Source organism: Mastigoproctus giganteus, chromosome 5 (genome assembly GCF_048544385.1).
Source record: "Mastigoproctus giganteus isolate SK-2022 chromosome 5, ASM4854438v1, whole genome shotgun sequence".
Taxonomy (NCBI): Eukaryota; Metazoa; Arthropoda; class Arachnida; order Uropygi; family Thelyphonidae; genus Mastigoproctus; species Mastigoproctus giganteus.
The window spans coordinates 226207194-226230633 of NC_143579.1; the positions used below are offsets into that span (position 1 = coordinate 226207194).

Consider the following 23440-nt stretch of genomic DNA (forward strand, 5'->3'; position numbering starts at 1 on the left):
TGCTCTGGGGTTGCTGTTTCCCATGTGTAGTACTTTACATTTGTCAATGTTAAACTTCATTTGCCACCTCTCAGCCCATCTGCTCAACCTTTCCAGATCCTGTTGCAGAAGCATAGTGTCAGTAGTGTCCTTGACAACCCTGCCAACCTTTGTATCGTCTGCAAACTTGGACATTAATCCCGATATACCATAATCAATATCATTTATAAATACAGAAAACAATAATGGACCCAACACTGAGCCCTGAGGGACTCCACTAATAACATCAGTCCACGATGAGCAGTGTCCATTGATTACCACTCTCTGTCTTCTCCCCCTCAACCACCCCTTTATCCATAGCAGCAATTTGCCTCCAATGTCACACTGCTCCAATTTGTGTAGCAGTCTTCCATGTGCAACAGTATCAAAAGCTTTTCTAAGATCCAAGTATATAATATCAAAGTTATTCCCTGCATCCAGTTCTTTTGTGACTGCATCATAGTATCCAATCAAGTTGGTCAGGCAAGACTTCCCCTTAACAAAACCATGCTGTGTCTGAGCTATAACTGAAGTCTTGTCTAAATGATCCTGCAGTGCGTCTTTAACCAGTGCCTCCATTAATTTTCCTGGAACAGAAGTCAAGCTCACAGGTCTATAATTACTTGTGTCAGCCTTTGATCCTCCTTTGTGAATTGGGGTCACATTTGCACATTTCCAGTCTATGGGTACCTCCCCTGAGTCCAAGAAAGCTCTCATAATTATGGCTAAGGGTTTGCTTACTTCCTTTGCTGCCTCCTTTAATATAACTGGATAGATCCCATCCACCCCGGGTGCCTTTCTTGTGTTTATCTTCAACAGTTTCTCCTCCACTTTACTCCCAGTTATTTCAAGATTCTGTAACTTACTGCTAGAGTTGAATACACCTCTGGCATTCCCCTCACTGAATAACTCCTCATGTGTGAATGTCGATGCAAAATATTCATTTAGTTTGTTAGCCACCTGAGCAGGATCATCAACACTTGACCCATCAATATCAAGTGGACCAATCTGATTCATCCCTTTCCTTCTAGAGTTTACATAAGTAAAGAACTCTTTGCTGTTTTTCTTTGCATCCCTTGCCAAGGATTTCTCGTAATCTGCCTTCGCCTGCCTAACCTCCTTTGTAACTTGGTTGCATATCAACTTGTATCTATCATAGGCTTCTGTGTCATGTGTTAATTTGTAAGTATCCCATGCATTTTTCTTCTCTGCCATATGCCTCATTAGTTCATCTGACATCCATTTTGGCCTAAACCTTGAACAATATTTTTAGTTGGTATGTAAAGCCTAGTAGCTTCCAAGATAAGTTCTTTGAATGCTTCCCATTTTGAATTTGCTGTTGGTAACATCATCAGTTGGTCCCACTGTATAGAATTTAAGTACTGTCTCAGTCCATCGTAGTCGCCTTTACGGAAGCAATAACCCTTCCCTTTACCCCTAATGGTAGTTACCTCTTTGAGTAAATCCCACTTCAGCACACTGTGATCACTGCCACCTAGTGGTTCGTTTATCTGCAGATTCTTAATGCATGAAGAATCACTGCTGATAATCAAATCAAGAGTATTACTCCCTCTAGTTGCCTCCCGAACATGCTGATGTAGAAAACAATCATCCAATAAATCCACAAAAGCCCTGCTAGTGTGTGAGTATCCAGCCCCCAAATTCCAGTCAATATCTGGGAAATTAAAATCTCCCATTATAAGACACTCTGATTTACTGGCCCACTCTATTTCTCTGTACAGTTCCTTATTATACTCATCAGAGTCATTAGGCCTATAGCACACTCCTACTCTCAATTTTGATCTCCCAATGCTTATGTCACACCAAACTGACTCCACACTGCACTGTCCAGCGATGTCGACTGGCTTCACTTCCTTGGTTTTTATGTGTTTCTTAACTAATAGCATAACACCTCCCCCCTTCCTATCCTGTCTATCCTTTCTGTAGACGTTGTACTCCCCAAATTGCAGTTCTGCATCCCTTATATCTGTGTGACACCACGTCTCTGATATCCCAACAATATCTGCCTTCGATGTTTTGAGCAATACCTCAAATTCATCAAATTTATTTACTAAACTCCTAGCATTGGTGTACACGCAAGTATACCTGCACCTGTTTCTATTCTTAGCTACCCTAACACAACCCATGTGTTTACTTGTACCACAATGGCTCCCAGCAGTCTCTGAAATACCATGCATCTTGTTTTTCAGGCTTCTGCTCATTCTAATAGAAGCAGTGCAAGAATCTCTTTCACCTCTGCCAGTGGCTACTGTCAATCTATTGGTCTTTGTCATGCCCAATGACAAAGTAGATAAAACAAAGAGTATAAAGGCCAATAGAAATTCCTTTGGTGGTCAGCAACAAGAAACTGAATTCAGACCTTTTTTAAACAGATAAGTACCATATAGTTAATATGCTGCTACAAACAGGTGGACTTAAAAATTTTAAAATACATAGTTACAAACATAATTTCATAATAAATATTAATGTTTATATATTATATTTATAGTATAAGTAGAAATTAGAAGGGTACACATTTATAGCAATACTCAAACATAAAAGATCATAAAATATTTATTACATTTATTTGCTTGGTAAAAATGAATAAAGGAAATTTTGGAAAGGAATACTAGAAATGAAAAAGTTTCAATGCATAAATTCAAAATGAATGATACATAAGCAAAAAACTTACCATCATTTCTGTAGTACTGTTGAGTTTCATGGTGCAAGAACCCTAGTTAGAGATTAATAAAGAAATTTTAACTGAAGTTCTGAGAACAAACTGTTGTTTAAAATATGGTGAACATTCCTTATAATAACAAGGAAAAATCTCTCCTCATATACTAGTATTTTAAATCATTTTAAGTTATTTGTCAGTTGTTTCCTATGAACATCAAGGAATTAATGCCAAAGAGAACTGCTGTTGTCACTGCTTTTAGCAGCAATGATAGCAGTACTGACCAACTTGTTATTAACTGCATTCCATAATATTTTGAAAAGAACCCATTAAACTTAAACAGCAGCCTAATGAAGTATATTTTATTCTTTATACATTCAATAAAGAGATCTAACTTAATTATTACACCTTAACAAATTAATCTGGCTTACCAGCGGTATCATGGAATGAACAAGTGAGATATCCTTGTTTTCTAAAACTTTCATGTAGCGGACTAGTCTTGTCTCTGAGTGGTGACTGTAACAAAAAATACTGCATTTTAAAATAAACTCAAAATGTACTTGTACGCACGCACGCACACACACCATGGTTACAACATGAAACAACTGGCAAACAAGGAGTTGCTTCTTCACTCATAGGTAACTCTACATGAGTTAGTGGAAACAATTAGGATTAAAAAGTTAACTCTAAGAACAATTCTGCATACTGACTGATTTGTAAATAAGATATATACATAGCTTAACATATCAGAAGCTACTTCAATTCCTTCTTTGGAGGCAGAAATAAAGTTCAAACTTAACTATTTCTTCTTACAAATAAGGAAATAAAGTAGCTTCCGATATGTTAGGCTATGCGGAATTACTTAGCAAGTACAGGTCACTGTTGAAAAAAAGCCGTGAATTAGGGTTGAATTTGAAAGTGTCTGCAATTCTGCCCAGACACGATAGGAGGGAGTATATGATGAGAGCCTTGTCAATCAATTCGGCCCTGGAGGGATTGTGCAAGGCTCAAGGGGTAGAATTTTTTTCAGCCTGGACTGTACTTGTTAACAGGAGAGATTGCTTCTACAGGGATAGGATACACTTAAATAGAAAGGGTGCAAGAATTTTTGCTGATGCTGTCGAGGCAGAGTTAGGTGGGTCGGAAAACTGCTAGTTGGGGAGGATACAAGGACTAATAGATTAACAGTAGCCACTGGCAGAGGTGGAAGTGATTCTTGCACTGCTTCTATTGAAATGAGCAGAAGCCTGAAAAACAAGATGCAGGATATTTCAGAGACTGCTGGGAGTCATTGCGGTACAAGTAAACACATGGCTTGTGTTAGGGTAGCCAAGAATAGAAATAGGTGCATGTATACCTGCGTGTACACTAATGCTAGGAGTTTGGTAAATAAATTTGAAGAATTTGAGGTATTGCTCAAAACATCAAAGGCAGATATTGTTGGGATATCGGAGACGTGGTGTCACACAGATATAAGGAATGTGGAACTGGAATTTGGGGAATACAATGTGTATAGAAAGGATAGACAGGACAGGAGGGGAGGAGGGGTTATGCTATTAGTTAAGAAACACATAAAGTCCAAGGAAGTGAAGCCAGTTGACATCGATGGACAGGGCAGTGTCGAGTCAGTTTGGTGTGACATAAGCATAGGGAAATCAAAATTGAGAGTAGGAGTGTGCTATAGGCCTAATGACGACTCTGATGAGTATAATAAGATATTGTACAGGGAAATAGAGTGGGCCAGTAAATCAGAGAATCTTATAATGGGGGATTTTAATTTCCCAGATATTGACTGGAATTTGTGGGTTGGTCATTCGCACACTACCAAGGATTTTGTGGATTTATTGGATGATTGTTTTCTACATCAGCATGTTCGTGAGGCAACAAGAGGGTTATTTGTTATTTGTTGTTATTTGGTTTTTAGGAGCATTAGCAACTAAGGCCATATTGCTCTGGGAATATGCGGTGGTCATTCCCTGACCTTTCTGCATCCTCCGTATTTGGTGGTGACGGGCTCGAACCCCGGTCTACTCAAGAAGCGTGTGCTACGCACTGCTGCTCCTTCCTACCTGGCTACGGAGGCGCCAGGCAACAAGAGGGAGCAATACTCTTGATCTGATTATCAGTAGTGATTCTTCATGCATTAAGAATCTGCAGATAAATGAACCACTAGGTGGCAGTGATCACAGTGTGTTGAAGTGGGATTTACTCAAGGAAGTAACTACCATCAGAGGTAAAGGGAAGGGTTTTTGTTTTCGTAAAGGTGACTATGATGGTCTGAGACAGTATTTAAATTCTATACAGTGGGACCAACTGATGATGTTACCAACAGCAAACTCAAAATGGGAAGCATTCAAGGAACTAATCTTGGAGGCTACCAGGCTTTACATACCAACTAAGAAATATTGTTCAAGGTTTAGGCCTAAATGGTTGTCAGATGAACTAATGAGACATGTGGCAGAGAAGAAAAATGCATGGGATACATACAAATTAATGGGTGACATGGAAGCCTATGATAGATATAAGTTGGTCTGTAACCAAGTCACAAAGGAGATTAGGCAGGCAAAGGCAGACTATGAAAACTCCTTGGCAAAGGATGCAAAGAAAAACAGAAAAGAGTTCTTTACCTATTTAAACTCAAGAAGGAAAGGGATGAATCAGATTGGTCCACTGGATATTGATGGTTCAACAGTTGAGGATCCTGCTCAGGTGGCTAACAATCTAAACGAGTATTTTGCATCTACATTCACGCATGAGGAGTTATTCAGGAAGGAGAATGATGTAGGTAAAGTAAACATTGGCAGTGAGCTGGATGATTTTGTAATAACTGAGAGGAAAGTGGAGGAGAGATTGTTGAGGATAAACATAAAAAAAGCACCTGGGGTGGATGGGATCTATCCAGTTATATTAAAGGAGGCAGCAAAGGAAGTAAGCAAACCCCTGGCCATAATTATGAGAGCTTCTTTGGACTCTGGGGAGGTACCCATAGACTGGAGATGTGCAAATGTAACCCCAATTCACAAAGGAGGATCAAAGGCTGACACAAGTAATTATAGACCTGTGAGCTTAACTTCTGTTCCAGGAAAATTAATGGAGGCACTGGTTAAAGAAGCACTGCAGGATCATTTAGACAAGACTTCAGTTATAGCTCAGACACAGCATGGTTTTGTTAAGGGGAAGTCTTGCCTGACCAACTTGATTGGATACTATGATGTAGTCACAAAAGAACTGGATGCAGGGAATAACTTTGATATTATATATTTGGATCTTAGAAAGGCTTTTGATACTGTTGCACATGGAAGACTGTTGCACATGGAAGACTGCTGCACAAATTGGAGCAGTGTGGCACTGGAGGCAAATTGCTGCTATGGATAAGGGGATGGTTGAGTGGCAGAAGACAGAGAGTGGTAATCAATGGACACTGCTCAACGTGGACTAATGTTATTAGTGGAGTTCCTCAGGGTTCAGTGTTGGGTCTGTTGTTGTTTTCGGTGTTTATCAATGATATTGATGATGGTATATCAAGTTTAATGTCCAAGTTTGCAGATGATACAAAGGTTGGCAGGGTTGTTAAGGACACCACTGATGCTATGCTGCTGCAACAGGATCTGGAAAGGTTGAACAGATGGGCTGAGAGGTGGCAAATGAAGTTTAACATTGACAAATGTAAAGTACTACATATGGGAAACAGTAACCCCAGAGCAACGTATCAACTCTGCGGTACTACACTGACAGTGGTGGAGAATGAAAAGGACCTGGGGGTAATTGTGTAGGCAGATATGAAGTTCTCTGAGCAGTGCAGACGAGCTGCAAGAGTAGCTCATGGTGTCTTGTCAATGATATACAGGAATTTTTCTAGCAGGGATAAGGAGGTGATTATTCCCTTGTATAAGGCAATGGTTAGGCCACATCTTGAGTACTGTATACAGGTCTGGAGGCCTCATTTCAAGAAGGATGTAGAGCTGCTGGAACGGGTACAGAGAAGGGCAACAAGATTAGTGAATGGAACAAAGGGTTGCTCTTACGAAGAAAGGCTTAACTTTTGCAAATTACAGAGTCTGGAGACTAGGCACCGGTGAGGTGATCTGATAGAGGTGTATAAGGCTTTGAATGGTTTGATCATGCTCAATGCCAATGGGATTCATCATCTTGCTCAGAATAATCAGCTCAGAGGGCATAAATTCAAATTGAGGAAGGACGGATGTCAGATAGATGTGCAGAAATTTGCCTTTGGCCAGCGGGTGGTTGGTTGGTGGAACCAACTTCCATCACTTGTTGTAGTTGATAGCCTAAACAAATTTAAGGCTCAACTGGACAGGTATTTCGAGCGAACGGAGGGGTGAAATGGGAGTGGTGTTTTTTTTTTTTTTTTTTTTTAGGCTGATGCTGAATAAGCTTGCTTTCTTGCATCATATGCCTCTACTAATGCTAATGCTATGTAAAAATCTTATTTCCTGATTATAAGTTAATAAATCCTGTTCAGTTGGCATGCAGAATTATGTAATTTTCAGCTTTAATACCTTCATTATCTTGGAACAATGTCCTTTTGCTCTTTACCACAATGTCAACTAGTCCACACTAGTCCATTTGGTTGTTAGGTGCCGAATAAACAACCGAAAATGAATACAGATTGAGCAAAACCACTCCTGAGCAAAAGTTATCATAAGCTGTCATTTTATTAACAGTAATGATGATATCAATTGCAGTCAGGTGTGATGAAAATTGAAAGTGATCATAACAAAAAAGATTGTGTAAGTTCTGTGAATAATGATTGATGTTGTTGTTGTTATTTGGTTTTTTAGGAGCATTAGCAACTAAGGCCATATTGCTCCGGGAATATGCGGTGGTCATTCCCTGACCTTTCCGCATCCTCCGTATTTGGTGGTCACGGGCTCGAACCCCGGTCTAATCAAGAAGTGTGTGCTACGCACTGCCGCTTCTACCCACCTGGCTACGGAGGCGCCACGTGTGAATAATGAAAAGGCCATAATGTACCAAGTCCTTATTTATAAAGAATAATTAAGGTAAATGTAATGCTATGAAGTGGGTGCCAAGCAAAGACAAAACTACAGATTCTAACCCCATCTCCAGATCTTATTGGCCATTCTATATGAGCTATATGTTCCCTCTCCTTCTGATGGTATTTGTTCACTAGGGGGAGCTCAGCAAAGGCACACATTACCAGCTGTTAAAAGAATTTGGACCATCTGCTCCTACAAAAGTGCAAGCACAAGGATCTTATTTCAATACCTTAATCTGTAACCATTTGTACAGCAATTAACAGTTATTCCAGTTCACATCATAAAATTAATGCCACCAAATGCCTCCTTCTGTGATATTTAAAACTACCTTCACTACACAGCAAAGAAGACTACAGTCCAATGCTCCTAGATCCGGTCAACATGCTATTAGCACTAATTCAAACATGATGTAAGGGTCAAGGAAACACAGCTGGTGTGCATAAGATACCTGTCATGACACTTTCTACAGGCAGAATGCATGGATATAAACCCTCTTGTAGATAGGGGAAACTCTAAAGAAAATTTCTGTCATGATAGATATTCAAGAGAATCCGAATGTTTTGGAACTGTTCCAATCTGTTTACAATACTGTGAAGTGTTCAACCATTTGTGGCCACTTCAGCTTGACTCTATCGAGCTTTCATTCCTCCTATTACTCCAGCTCAAAGATCATCCCAAAGGTGTTTTGTAACACTTCACAATGATGGATATCTTGATAATGATAATGCAAGCAATATGAAATACTTCTAGTAACAGGTTGTTTTTTGCTGTTACCCAATTTGAACATTGTAATAAGTTATGTGAGAATTTTTTTGGTTGGAAATCTCTTTTAAAAAATGATGAATATTCAGTGTTTGTGTCTTTTTTTTTTTTTATTTAAAAATGTATTTGTTTCTGTTTTTGTTCCTCTTTTGAGTATCAGTAATGTCAAAATACTGTTGTTGATTTTATACATCTGGAAGTGAAAATGAAAATCTCAGCATAAGACATTCTCACAGACTACCACTTGAAATTTTGAAAAAGAATTTGCTTATAGAATCTGTGTTGAAATGGGAAGTTTGAAAGGGCAGGTTAATGGGATTGAAATGTTTGGTACAATGCTACCATAGTTTTATTCCTCTCAGTGTTCTCCACACTAAACTACAACCTTCACTTCTCACTCAAGCTACTGATAATTTATTCAATTTCACCTTTTCCATTAAGAAAGATTTTGCAAATTTTCAGATTCTATACCATGAATTAGAAAAATTTGCCAAAAGTATTAAACAGATGTATCCTAAGATCAGATATCTATCTTAACAATGACTATTGGAAACTTTCTTTCAAAAGGAAAGAATCTAAGAATGAAGGACATTCTCAAAGAAGACAAAAATATGTGAAACTGTAACTTGACACTTACCTATTAAATATAGGATGTGTTAGGTATGGGGATTTTCTGTGGAATAAAGAGCCAATCAAGCTTCCTTCCAAATGCCCAGAAAACATGTTAGCTAGATCTGCCTGCAAAAAATAAAAAAAATAAAACTGCAACTTTAGAAGTGAGAAATGAAAGACAAATTGCTTTTCAGTCCAAAAATAAAGGAGAGAGCAATCCATCAATATCCTCTCACTATTAATAAAAATATCATGGTTTTGAGTATGGCTATCAATTTGTATAAACCTCTAATTTTATGCCTTGCACAGTAATAAAAAATAACAGCAACATTTTAGGATGGATAGCAATGAATAAAAATGTGGTTAAAAATTCCAACTTCATTTTTAGGCAGAATGATTTTCAGAAATGCCATTATTTAATTATTCTGATATCAGTGACACTATTTCTCTGCACTCAGCACATTAGCAATTTGGTTGTGGTTGCTCTTCTTCCACTTCTCATAATGTGCCCACTATATGGGATTTATTTAAAGATGTAACTACTGTCAGGGGCAAAGAGAAGGGCTATTGTTTTCATTAAGCAGTGTGTGGTACTACTCAGGATAGTGGAGAATGAAAAGACCTGGGGGATAACTGTACAGTCAGATATGAAGTTCTCTGAGCAGCACAAACAGACTGCGAAGACAGCTCATGGGGTTTTGTCAATGATGTACAGGAATTTTGCCAGCAAGAATAAGGGGCTAATTATTTCATTGTATAAGGCAACAGTTTTTCCACATCTTGAATACTTGCATACATATCTGGAGGCCTCATTTTAGGAACAACGTAGAGCTGCTGGAATGAGTACAGAGAAGGGCAATGAAATTAGTGATGGGAATAAAGGGGTGTTCTGCAAATTTAAGCATCTGGGCACTGGGCACTTTCATGATGATTGAAGGTGTCTTAGTCTCCTTCAATCATCTTGAAGATGCCTCAATCACACCACCAAGAAAGCACTTTCATGGTGGTCTGATTGAGGTGCTTAAGGCTTTGAATGGATTGCACAATTTCAATACTGACAGGATTCTACTAGTTGCTTAGACTACACATATGAGGGGGCATAAATTTAAATTGAGGAAGGATGGTTGTGGAATAGATGTGTGTAAATTTGCTTTCAGTCAGCTGGTGGTTGACGGAACAAACTACCATCTGCTGTTGTGAAAGTGGATAGTTTGAATAAGTTCAGGAAGAACTAGACAAACTATTAGAGGGGGGGATGGACAGGTGATGTGGGAATTTTTTTTTTTCTGTATAAACTTGCTTTCTTGTATCATTTGCCACTACTAATACTAATACAGTGGTCTCAGAAAGTTTTTAAAATCTATTCTGTAGTACCAACTGATGTTAGCATTACCATTAGCATTAGTTGAGGCATATTATGCAAGAAAGTAAGCTTATACAGCATCAGCCAAAAAAAAACAAAAAAAAAAAAAAACTCTTCCCATTTCGCCCATCCAGTCACTCCAAATATGTTAAATTTTTAATTTAGAATTCATCATTAAACTGATGTTAACAATGAATTCTAAATGGGAAGCATTCAGTGTAGTAATTTTAGAAACCACCAGGCTTTTTATACTAACTAAGAGACTGTTCCTAAATGGATACCAGATGAACTGATGGACTTGTGGCAGGGAAGAAAAATACATGGAATTGATATAAATTATCAGGTGATAACAAAAGCCCACAGTAGATAGAAAGTAGTCTGCAAAGAGGTCACGAAGGAGGCAAACTAAGGCAGATTATGAGATGTCTCTGGCAAAAAAATACAAAGAAAAGCAGCAAAGATTTCTTTACTTATGTAAACAGCAGAAGGATGGGGATGAATCACACTGGGCCATTATATATATATAAATGGTTTAACTGTTGATGATCCTGCTCAGGTTGCTGACAAACTGAATAAATATTTTTAATCTACATTCACACATATAAGGAAGTCTGGGGATGCTAGAAGTGCATCAAATTCTAATAAGGAACTAAACAATCTTGTGATAACTGAGAGGAAGGTGAAATTATTGAAGATAGAAGATAAACATAAAAAAAGCACCAGGTGTGGATCAGATCTATCCAATTATATTAAGGGAGGCAGCAACAAAAGAGGAAACCTTTAGCCATAATTATAAGAGCATCCATGGATTCAAGGAGGTCCCGCTAGAGACAGGAGATGTTCAAATCTGTCTCCTATTTACAAAGGGAGATCATAGGGTCACATGATCAATTGTAATCTTGACTTCTGTTTCAGTGAAAATAATGAAATCACTGAGTAAAGTATTGCAGAACAAGAATGCAGTTATACTGCAGTCACAGCTTGGATTTGTTAAGGGGCAATCTTGTCTGAACAATCTGACTGGGTACTATGATGAAGTAACAAAGGAATTGGATGCAATAAATAATTTTGACATTATGTACTTAGATTTCAGAAAAGCTTTTGATACCACTTTGCATAAAAGAATGCTGTACAAATTGGAGCATTATGGAATTTGGAGGCAAGTTACTGCTATGGATAAAGGGATGGTTGACTGGGAGAAGATAAATAGTGGTTATCAGTGGGCACTGCTCTTTTTGAACTATTGTTATTAGTGGAGTCACCCAGGGTTCAGTAGTGGGCCCAATGTTGTTTTCTATATTTATTAATGATATTGTTGAAGGTATGTCAGGCTTAATATCTAAGTTTGCAGATAATACAAAGGTTGGCAGGGTAGTTAACAACAGTCATCAGAGTGAGCTGCTGCACTGCAACAAGATCTAGAAAAATTAGATGTTGTTGTTGTTGTTGTTATTTGGTTTTTAGGAGCATTAGCAACTAAGGCCATATTGCTCTGGGGATATGCGGTGTTCATTCCCTGACCTCTCTGCATCCTCCGTATTTGGTGGTCACGGGCTCGAACCCCGGTCTAATCAAGAAGTGTGTACTACACATTGCCGCTCCTGCCCACCTGGCTACGGATGTGCCTAGAAAAATTAGACAGATGGGCTGAAAAGTGGTAATCAAAATTTAACAATGACAAATGCAAGGTACTGCATATGGGTGGCAGTAATCCCAGAATAACATACAAACTGTGTGGTAGTACCACACTCAGGGTAATAGAGAATAAAAAAGACCTGGGGATAATTGTGCAGTCAGATATGAAGTTCCTTAAGCAGCGCAGATTGGAAACTAGGACAGCTCATGGAATTTTGTCAATGATATACGGAAATTTTGCCAGCAAGGATAAGAAGGCAATTTTTCCACTATATAAGATAATGGTTAGGTAAAATCTTCAGTACTGCATACAGGCCTGGAAGCATCATTTTAGGAAGAATGCAGATCTGTTGGAAGGGGTGCAGAGAAGAGCAAATGAGATTAGTGAGGGGAAACAAAGCTGCTTTTACCAAGAAAGTCTTCAGTTCTGCAGACTGCGGAATATTAAGAATAGGCACCTGTGAGGAGATTTGACTGAGGTGTTTAAGGCTTTCAATGGATTGAGTAAGCTCAATGCTGATGGTATCCATCCTCTTGCTCAAACTACACACATGAGGGCTTCTTGATCAGACCGGGGTTCGAGCCCGTGACCACCAAATATGGAGGATGCAGAAAGGTCAGGAAATGACCACCGCATATCCCCGGAGCAATATGGCCTTAGTTGCTAATGCTCCTAAAAACCAAATAACAACAACACATGAGGGCAGATAAATTCAAATTGAGGAAAGATGATTGCAGAATAGATGTCTGGAAGTTTTCCTTTAGTCAATGGAGTAGATGATTGTAGGAACAGGTTTCCATCTAGTGTTGTGCAAGTGAGTACTCTGAATAAATTCAAGGAAGTATTAGACAAACCTTTAGAGGGGGATGGACAGGTGGTGTAGTAAGAGCAAAGTTTCCGGCATCCCCCTCCCCCCATACTTCTCCTCCAACCCATGCATGGTACTAAGTACTATAGGTTTTGATACCTTTCGTGTTTTGGGTTTTCATAAAAAAAAAAAAAAAAAGTGTTATTATTGTTTTTTTTTTTGACTGATGCTGCATTTGCTTGCATCATTTGCCATTCCTAATACTAATCTTAAGTGACACTTACTATCCAGCATTTATAGAAATTTTAATTTTCTGCTTTCTGTTTCCTAAGTAGAGTTAACTTTTTTTGTTAACTTGACAGTCTAGCTCAAGCATTCTGTGGGTGTGTGATAAATGAATTTTTAAAAAATAAAAGATGGAATGATTTTAAAAAAATATTGTAAAAGAAGAGCATATTCTCATTTTATACAAAATGAGGCAAATACCCTACCTGGAAAATGTTCTAATAGATCATGAGGTCCTTGCCCTCAATTTATTTAAATTTAAATAACTTACTATTTCATTTATAAAAACGAATTTTGTACTTGTAAAACCAATAAAAAAGATTTTTTTCTGCAAACATTTAAAAAAAAAAAAAAAAACACTCAAAAACACTATAGTTACTTATATGATATTTCAATTTCCATTACAATCCAGCAAAAACAAACAATAAATATCTACTTACAGCTGCACTGCAATAATTAAAAAGGTGTTCTATTTAGAGTCACTTAGGTTAAATTTTTTTTTTTTAACTACTAGGAATATGATAATGATATTTTAGATTTTGAATCTATATGGTAAAAAAAAAAGGGGTAAGCAGCAGCCATTATCAATCCACTGAAGGATGGAAGCCTCCTCAACAATTCATGCTGAGGGAAATGGACCGCAATTTGCCACACTGTTCCAGTACGGGTTGGCAAATCGACCATATTTAGCAGTCAAGAGCTTGAACTCTAGTCTACTCCAAGAGCGTGTACTATTACACTCCTGCTCTTGACCACTCGGCTATGGAGGCATATGGTATTGTTGACCAATTAAAAAAAGTGAAAAATACTCAAGATTGACCATGCTTTAACCAATTGAGCTACTAAACTGGAGGGCAAATATTATGCAAAAGACTTTTTCACATTTGTAGTATACAATAAAAAAAATAAATAAATACTGGCATTCTAAACAAAACAGTGAATTTTCTTCAAGCCAAAGCATAGCCACATACAACATATCTAGCAAAAGAGATGTAAGTAACCATCAGTGGAACACCCATCCTACTGGATAATTCAACATTTTGAATTAATGTTGAATTATCCAATTTCTCTATTAATCAGATTTAAGTTTTTTTTTTAATTCCATTACTTATTTGAAAGTAAGTCAACTTAAAAAAAATTACCACTGTTTTCTTTGTTTCAAATATCCAAAGAAGATCATCTATATCCTTTGCTTCCACTGTTTCATCAAGTGATATTCCCACCTAAAATGTAAAAAAAAAAAAACAGTAAGAAAGATAACAACACAATATCTAATTTAAATAAAGTATAAAGATCAAACCCATCTATCACATATCTATAGAAATTTCACATCTATTAAAAGGATGACAGGGCACAGTTTCTTATTTTACACACTAATTTTCTTCTTTCTACCAGTTGGTGTCCAAGATTCTGAGATTTGTTGACACTAATCAGAGCTGAGCTTTACAGCCAAATTCCTTTCTAGATACCAACCTTGATATGGTTCCTGAAAATAATTTTAATCTATCATATATTATGTACTGTCTGATAAGAATACACAGATTTTTTGTTGGAATGTGCAAAAGACAGTAGTAACCTGGAACCAACTTGCAGGTTTACACAACTAGCAGTTTTACTTTTAGTTGAAGTTTATATATAATTATATATTTTAATTATATGGTACTCTAATATAATCTGTTAAAAGCAATATTAGTTACTCCCACACACAAGTGAACTGGCAGACATGGTGCACTGAGCATGGAGACCTATGATATACCATGCGTGCACAGAAATCCAAGCAGGCGTCAGAGCTATGTAACATGGTTCAGTAGAGTGTTTGCAACTCAGCTCATTAAAAGTTCTATTAAACATTTTTTGAAAATAAAAATGTTTCAAAAATCAAAACCCAAGTTACAACCTCCACTTTTTAATACCATGAGCTGCCAAATGAAAAAAAATAAATATAAATAAAAATAAAAAATGAGCAGCCTCACAGAAAAATTATGCTACATTTTTCATCAAGGCAATATCAGGTCATTACCACACTCTTGTTAGTCTTTTATTGAAACACAGCAATAGTTTGTAGTGAAGACAGTAGTGGGGCACCTGACAAGTGTCCATTTTATTTTTAAAATATGGAAAATGTTTTGAGTTTTTTTGAATTCTGCTTAAACAATATCAATATTTCATTTCTTCTTAATGGATTTCAATACTTATTGTGTGTAACTAAGTGTTAATAAAAATTAATTTTAATTAAAATAAACAAAGATTAATTCTGCTGGAAATTACGAAAAAAAAGCATTTTAAACATAAAACAGATATATATCAGTTGATTAGTTCCTTCCATTTTCTAGTGTTTAAAAGACCATTAAATGAATGGAATTTCAAACATGTATATATATTTCTGCACTTTATGTATATAAATATTATTAAAATTTTAAAAATCATATATATTAGATACTATTAGTTATTTCTATTTTCAGGTTTATTTCAAATTTGGCATACTACATAGTGCCTCCCCCACCGATGGTAGTCAGACTATATTTAGGAGGGTATAAAAAGCTTTAGATTTTTAATCATCGATTAATGGTTAAGATGGGAATATTAATTTTAGTGATAGTCAGGTAACCCATCACTACTGCCAAGTTAAGGTGTCATTATTTTCATGACCATTATTCTTAATCCAGTCATATCATTTAGTACATTTAGTATAATCTCTTAATCAGAAATGACAAAGCCTTAACTGCTTCTAGTAAGATGTTATCTTAGTGACATTATCAACCTTAGTATTTGTAATCTTGTGGAAAGTTTATTTCATTTGTTATTCCTAAATGTTTTTATATCTTATTTGCTATTCATGTACATTTATGAACTCTTTACAGAGTATATTTCATTTGTTATTCCTAAACGTTTTTATATCTTATTTGCTATTCATGTACATTTATGAACTGTTTACATTCTGTTATCTGAGACTGTTGCATTTCTAGAAATAGTTTCCATAGTTTCCAATTTTTATACCATACACTTGTAGAAAAAAATAAGTTTCTAGAGGACACTATGGTTCCCAAATCTGTGCATACCCAAGGGAGCATTCATTCACTGGAGCGTATTTCTTTTTAAACTATGATATTGTGTTGTTTGATCTATCTACATATCATTTTATGTTATTTACTTAATATTACATGATTATGTGTTAATACTGGCCTCTATGTGTGACACTATAGTGGTTTCATTGCTTGTTGTTCATTTTGAGAGGTCACAGTTTGATTCCAATCTATCACCGGAGGAATTTCTAAAGCCCTCTTCAATTGAGCTGATCCCAGGTGGATCGAGTAGGGTTTTCCCCTGTGAGTTATTCCAAGTTTTCCAGCCCACACAACATGAAAATCAGTCCCTATGTGTGTGCACAAGCACACGCACGCAAACACACACACACACGTACGCGCGCATGCACACACTTGTACAGACATAATATACAATGCTGCAATATCTAAGTTATTGATGCACCTAAAACCCTACAAAAACAAGTTTATAGTGAAGATAACATAGCTAAAATGTATTTTGAATGATATTTTTACTGCTAATTGCCAGCACTGTTGGAGTAAAATACCACTTAAATGATTGTGTGCATAACACTAGAGGCACAAGACTGGAGAGAGAGGGAAGAGAATATGTTCTGGTATAGTTGTTTCTAAAGTAAGGCTGGCTTTAACATATAGTCTAATTGAATCATCAGAAGGATTGGATTTAATTAATTGATAAAGAAAAGGCATCTTTTAGACCTTTTTTTTTTTTTTTTTAAAGTTGATTCTTTTCAAAGTCTGCTAAAATTTGGAATACTTTGTAATAATTTATGTATTTTTTCTGAATTTTTCTCTAGAAATGGGATGCAGTTTTGTGATACAAATGAAAAGGAAAGCAAGTTGGATAAATTGTCATGTTCTTATGATTAAGAAATCAGGATCTAAAGATGAAGCCAATTTTTTTTTAGCCAATATGAAGCCAATTAGCCAATATTTATTTAGCCAATATGAATAGATGAAGCCAATATTTTAATGTAAGGAGAATTATTTAATTCTCCTTACATTAAAATAGAATTGAAAATATGTTACCAAAACCAAACAGGATAACAAATCATACTAATTAAACAATTTCACAATGTATACAGTTGTATCCCTGTAATCTTTCAAGACTACAGAGATATAACTTTGGTTGTTTGTTTTCATTGTCCCAGTTTGTTCCTTTATCTGGTAATATGCAGATGGTTTTGCTGCAGCTAGCAAGTAACTTAATCATTATAGGGTTTATAATCAGTTTCTTTGTTATAATTACGCATCTTAATTTTTTAATCATTTAGAATTTAATTTTTTTTTTGATTTCAAAGAACTTTTTTTTTGGACTGAAGATAAAATTATGCAGATGATCCAGAAATGTAGTCTTTTATTGTGGATAAAAGTTTTCCCTTACTTACATATATTCTTCAATATGGAAAGACAACTGAAGCTATACATTTATCTGAGCTTTACCTATTGAGGCAACTTAAGTGATGAATCTAAAAAAAAAAAAAAATTTTGGAAATTAATAGGTGATGAACAAATTCATCATAATTTATTAATCCACTCTTCTTCTAGTAAGAAAGCTCAACTTTACTTAGAAAGGAGTTGGAAGCTTTTTTCATCTTAACTGAAATATTCCAATATTTCTGCACAGAGATAACCCAAGAATTATTTTGCATGTCTCATCTTTATTATTCTTTATATTATTTAATTCTATAATAATTATTATTGTTTATAATGAATGATATAAAAATTAACATATATTGATTTTTAAAATCAGTAATCACAGACAAAAAGAAAACTCTCCCATAAATTGGTATGTCTATACTTACACATCCATCCTCATAATACCGAAGATTTATCTCCTTCTCTACCGCTCTTTGCCTGATACTATCTTGGCCAGTGGATGGTTTCACTTTAAGAGTATCAAAAAATATATTATGTTGAAGTTCATGACCAGAATTTTTGAGACCTGGAAAACAAAATGAAACAATAAAGAATCTGATCAAATTCTTTCTTTAACATATGTAGAATGCTAATAAACAAAAATAAAGTATTTAATGCATTAACATGTTTGCTGCTGCTTGATGTACATATCCTGTCTAACTTGGTCACATTATGAACCTCCCCACATCTAAATGAGATTAACCAAGGCTTCTTCTAGAGTTAAAGAACAACAATTATAGGCAGCAGTAAACATGTTAAATTTAGAATTTAACAATATATTTTTTCAAATTTAACTTAACTATATCAATTTTGACAAATTTTTACTTCTTTGCAGTGAATTATTTTATCAAGGTTAACTAGTAAAGGAAACAATTTTAATATGGTGAATGCTAATTACTTCAAATTTAATATATGCTTTGAATTGGAGCAATTTCAACTGAAGCCTATCAGGCATGCTATCAGAAGTTGCAGAAGCATTGGAATCTGTGTATACAGCATGAAGGAGATCCATCTGAATAGTTGGTCAGCTTCATTTCACAAATATTAGTTCAGTCCCTGAACTTTTTGATCCAACTGTGAACATTCTTAGTAGAGCATGTGATATCAGGATACTGCTGCCAATTAAATTTGAATCTAATTTATATACAATGCTATACTAGTAGCACTTATATTTAAGCATACTTTACTCTGGTTCATACTGTTAACCAGTAATCAAATTTACTGAAATTTTCTTCATGACATTGTAGTTAACATTATTATTTGATTTTATTAATTCTTTAATCTGCCTGGTACTTATTGCAGAATGTTCATATTTTTTAATTTTATAAGCTAATGATGATGGAACAACATTATCACAATAGCATTTCAATGAATTTTTTGGAAACATTTAGAATTAATTTTCAAAAAAAAAAAGTTTTTTGTTGAAGATTTTCAATAAACTTTTGTTTTTCAGTAGTATATAAAACTTTCTTTCATAACTTTCTCATATCATTCATTAATGATTAATTTGATTTATCTACTCCAAATATTAATATAAATCAATATTTAGTAAATGAAATTAATTAACTTAGTTTATAATCATACCATGACTAAGCAGCAATGTGGCATTGTGTATTCGTGTGGCAATATCTTTAAGTCCCTCAGGTCCATGATAAACCGCATACATTGCAGACATATTGGCAAGCAGAGCCTAGAAAAATAAGAATTCAAAATACATGCTCAAAAAAATTAATGGTTAAAGAAATTTTAAATAATAATGAAAACATTTTCAATCATTTATTTAAAAGATAATTTAGATCATTGACAAAAAACATTGATGTAATTTAAGTGTATATAGATCAAGTCTAATAGTCTCTTAATTTAGAGCAAATCATTTCATTGATCAATTTTATATTTTTTTAAAAATATAATATATATTTTTTTAACTTTCCACATGAACTGGTGCCAGTGAGTGGCATAGTATTACCCATATACTGCAAGGACACCAGAGACTTTTACTGCACCAGCCAAAAAATAAAATAAGATAAAATAATAATACAAAATAAACAATAAATGTTAAACCAGTGTTCAAAAACCTGCAACAATGAAAAGCTTTCATTATTTCCATAAATATGGGGCATCCCACATGGAATATAAAATACACATTCTAACATTTGTGGAGTATCCTCAAATTATAAAAACTAGCTTGAGGCCAATTCAACAATGTTAAGTATAACACTGGCTGTTCACAATAAAAAAAAAAGAAAAGAAAAAATTAATTCCACATTTTGACAACTAGATTATCTGAAGATGTAGCAGCAGAAATAAAATATTCCATAGATATTAATGAACATATTTAATGTTCTAAATTCAAGAAGGCAATGTCAACAAAAATACAAACCTGTGCTGTGCAAATATTACTTGTGGCCTTATCTCGCCTAATGTGTTGTTCTCTGGTTTGAAGGGCTAAACGATAAGCATGATTTCCAGAAGAGTCCCTAAAGGGAAAAGTTTATATATTAAGTTTACTATATGTAATAACATAAATATCTGCTCAGTGATCATAAAATAATTAAATTAATGAACTTTGGAGTTAAGCAAATTAAGGTAGAATTCATACTGGATTTAAAATATGTTTAGTTTCAGTAATGCATACAACTGGACCTTCATATCATTGGACTACTGGAATAATTGTTTATAAACATATGCACAGAAATTAAGAATTAATGGTAAAGGGGACCAGCTCATTTGATTTAGAATTTAAGAATATATATATAATACAGTGCAACCTTTCATCAACCGGTGAAATACCACCACTTTGCTTATTGGAGGCTTGAAGTGGTGAAACCCATGTTTAGTCTCTAGAGCAAAGTTTCCGGCATCCCCCTCCCCCCCATACTTCTCCTTCAACCCTAACCCAAGCACGGTACTAAGTACTATGGTTCTAATACCTCTCGTGTTTGGGGTTCACATAAAAAAAAAAAAAAAAAAAAAAAAACCTTAATATGCTGTGTTTTACACCATAGTTTTGGATAAATATCAAGTATACAAGAAGTATGATTGTCTCCTGAGAGAAACTATGGCAAAACAATTTCACAAAAGAAACTTGCATAAGTAAATATCTATACAGTATCTCTTTTAGAGGGAAACTAGCTACTAAACTGGTTTCAAAGCATTGGGCATATCTCCCCATCTGGGGGAGGAGCCATGTATGTTCACATTAACAAATTCAATCACTGTGAGCCATCAAAGTTTGGTTTTCAAACTTTGATGGCTCACAATGAGCTACTGCACTATTTTGTGAAGTACATTCATTTAACAAAAACTTATGTGAAACTGCATTTGAAAATTTCTCCTCTACCTGCATCTCCTCAAGAGGTGCAATAAAAAAATGCATCAATGAAACACAGTTATTGTTGTAAATTTACTGTGCATGAATATTTATTTCAGAGGGAAGCTAGTTATTTGTGGTATATTCAGTTAAAGTATTGTGGTATATTCAGCTAAAGTAAGTTTTTTTTTTTTTTTTTTTTTTAAATAACAGCACATGGCATCCTTTTTCAAGGATGCCATGTGCTGTAAACATATTTAGAATAAGAAAGACTGCTAATGATCCAAGCACACAACGTATTCACAAACTGATAGTGGTACATTTATTTTAGTTTCTGTAATTACAGTTTATTGTGATATTAGTTTGTTACTCAAACTGAACAAGGGGGAAAAAAGTGAAGTACATCTGCAAGAAAGTACATCTGCAAGGGGGAAAAAAGTGACATCTGATCTGGAACATAACTTGACCTTGCTTTATTTTCTAAGGAAAGTGAATAGCATAACTTGAGGGACACCTACCAGGAAAAAAAAAAAGTGTTTTCCTGTGATATCTTTGCGAATTTGAGAAGCATACGTCTTTTTATTCTTTCTTTTATAGTTATAACTCAATTTTACACAGCTGTTCATAAGGAATAGCTGTTCATATTAATGAACAGCTGTGTAATATTACACAGCTCTTTATTAATACGGTGCTTCCTGAAATTCCTTTATGGAAGCACCATATTAATGTTAAATAGTCTGACTATTTAACATTAATATACTAAAACAGTAGTGTTCAACCTATGGCCCATAAGCAAAGGCTAGGCCAAAACTCTTAATAAAGAGTTTTGCTATGGTCTCGTGACCATCTTGAGGAGCCTTTCTTTCAGACTTCTCTTCACATCCACAGCAGTAATGGGTAGATGTATATCAGTATTTGTTCTGAAATTACTGTGTGTGTGTGTGTGTGTGTGTGTGTGTGTGTGTGTGTGTGTGTGTGTGTGTGTGTGTGTGTGTGTTGTTTCTAGATACATAAAAAGATATAAATTTCTGTACAAATTCCCATGTTCATGCTTATCAACCTATGACTTTTATCTAATCCCATTCCCATATGCATATACAGCCTACTCCAATTTAAATGTTTCAATAAAATTATGATTCACAAAAAGGCTGGCCATCACTGCAACATAATTCATTTTAAGAATATAACAGTGTTTTTTGAAAGAAAGAACCACAGTATTGAATACTGACATTTCATTCTTATTAAACTTTATCGGTATGCAGTAAAAAGCACAGATAAGCTTAGTCTGTGTTTAGTTATGCTAAACATAAATTAAAATATCTACCTTATAATTACATAGAGAGATTTTTAACAGCAATGCACTGCTAAAAATAAATTGTTTATGTGGGCTCTGCTATAACCCCAGTGGATCAGAGAAGTAACTGTAAAGAAAGTGCCAAGAGTAATGAAGTCGCCATACTTCTTTATGAAGCCTATGGAAATGAAAACCTACAGGAATGGAACCACGTAACATGATTCTTATTAATGCTACATACATACATATGTGCAAGACTTTATATAGCTGAGTCATTCCTTGTTGCCTGTTTATAACACTAATGTAAAGTGGTTTTCCTAAAAACGTCACATTTTCAGCTATGACACCGTTAGCTTATAACGTGAGTACTAAAACTATTCATTAAATAAAATCAGCATTATATACAAAAATACAAATTAGTCCTGATGAAATGGACATATTTTAATTACATTTATATGAAATGCATACCTTGTAACGCCTACCATTCGTCCTGGCATTAACCTTGTTAAGGGACTGCGAACAGCAAAAAATCCAGCATGGGGCCCACCATAGTTCAAAGGAACACCCAGCCTTTGACTAGTACCCACTGCTATATCCACTCCAAACTCTCCAGGAGGTTTAAGAATTGCAAGAGGTAAAAGATCAGTTGCACAGATTGCCAAGGTCTGTCAAAATGAAAGATAATGATGAGCTTTGTTATATTCAAGGCAAAATTAAATCTCACTTTATAATAAGAATTCCTTTCATTGAAGACTACATATTTCCTATGTGAAATGTGTTTGTTGTTGTTTGTTATTTGGTTTTTAGAAGCATTAGCAACTAAGGCCATACTGCTCCAGGAAATGCGGTGGTCATTCCCTGACCTTTCCGCATCCTCCGTATTTGGTGGTGACGGGCTCGAACCCCGGTCTAATCAAGAAGCGTGTGCTATGCACTGCTGCTCCTTCCCACCTGGCTACAGAGGCACTTCCTATGTGAAATATAGATATGATATAGACTAGAGACACTGGTGTCTATAATAAGCAGGATTAACTATAACAGTGCTTTTATAGCAGTGCTAGTCATGAAATTTGAAAAATTCTTAGTTTCTTTCTAAAATTAATATAATATTTATATATAAACTTACATTGTGCTGCCACTTTATTAGGTACACCTACCTAGTAGCGTGTTGAG

The 23440-nt window shown here is 35.2% G+C and overlaps 1 protein-coding gene across 1 annotated transcript in view; it reads right to left on the reverse strand.

Moving 5' to 3' along the window:
* Positions 1–23440, reverse strand: part of LOC150086180 (glycine dehydrogenase (decarboxylating), mitochondrial) — a 115730-nt gene that overhangs the window by 34659 nt on the left and 57631 nt on the right. Inside the window, exons 7-14 of the mRNA XM_090374820.1 lie at positions 22736–22932; positions 20044–20140; positions 19248–19353; positions 18050–18189; positions 14325–14405; positions 9116–9216; positions 3127–3211; positions 2711–2752 (exon numbers count right to left, since the gene is read on the reverse strand). Coding sequence (XP_090230946.1) covers positions 2711–2752; positions 3127–3211; positions 9116–9216; positions 14325–14405; positions 18050–18189; positions 19248–19353; positions 20044–20140; positions 22736–22932 — 849 coding nt within the window. The remainder of the gene's footprint in view (positions 1–2710; positions 2753–3126; positions 3212–9115; positions 9217–14324; positions 14406–18049; positions 18190–19247; positions 19354–20043; positions 20141–22735; positions 22933–23440) is intronic.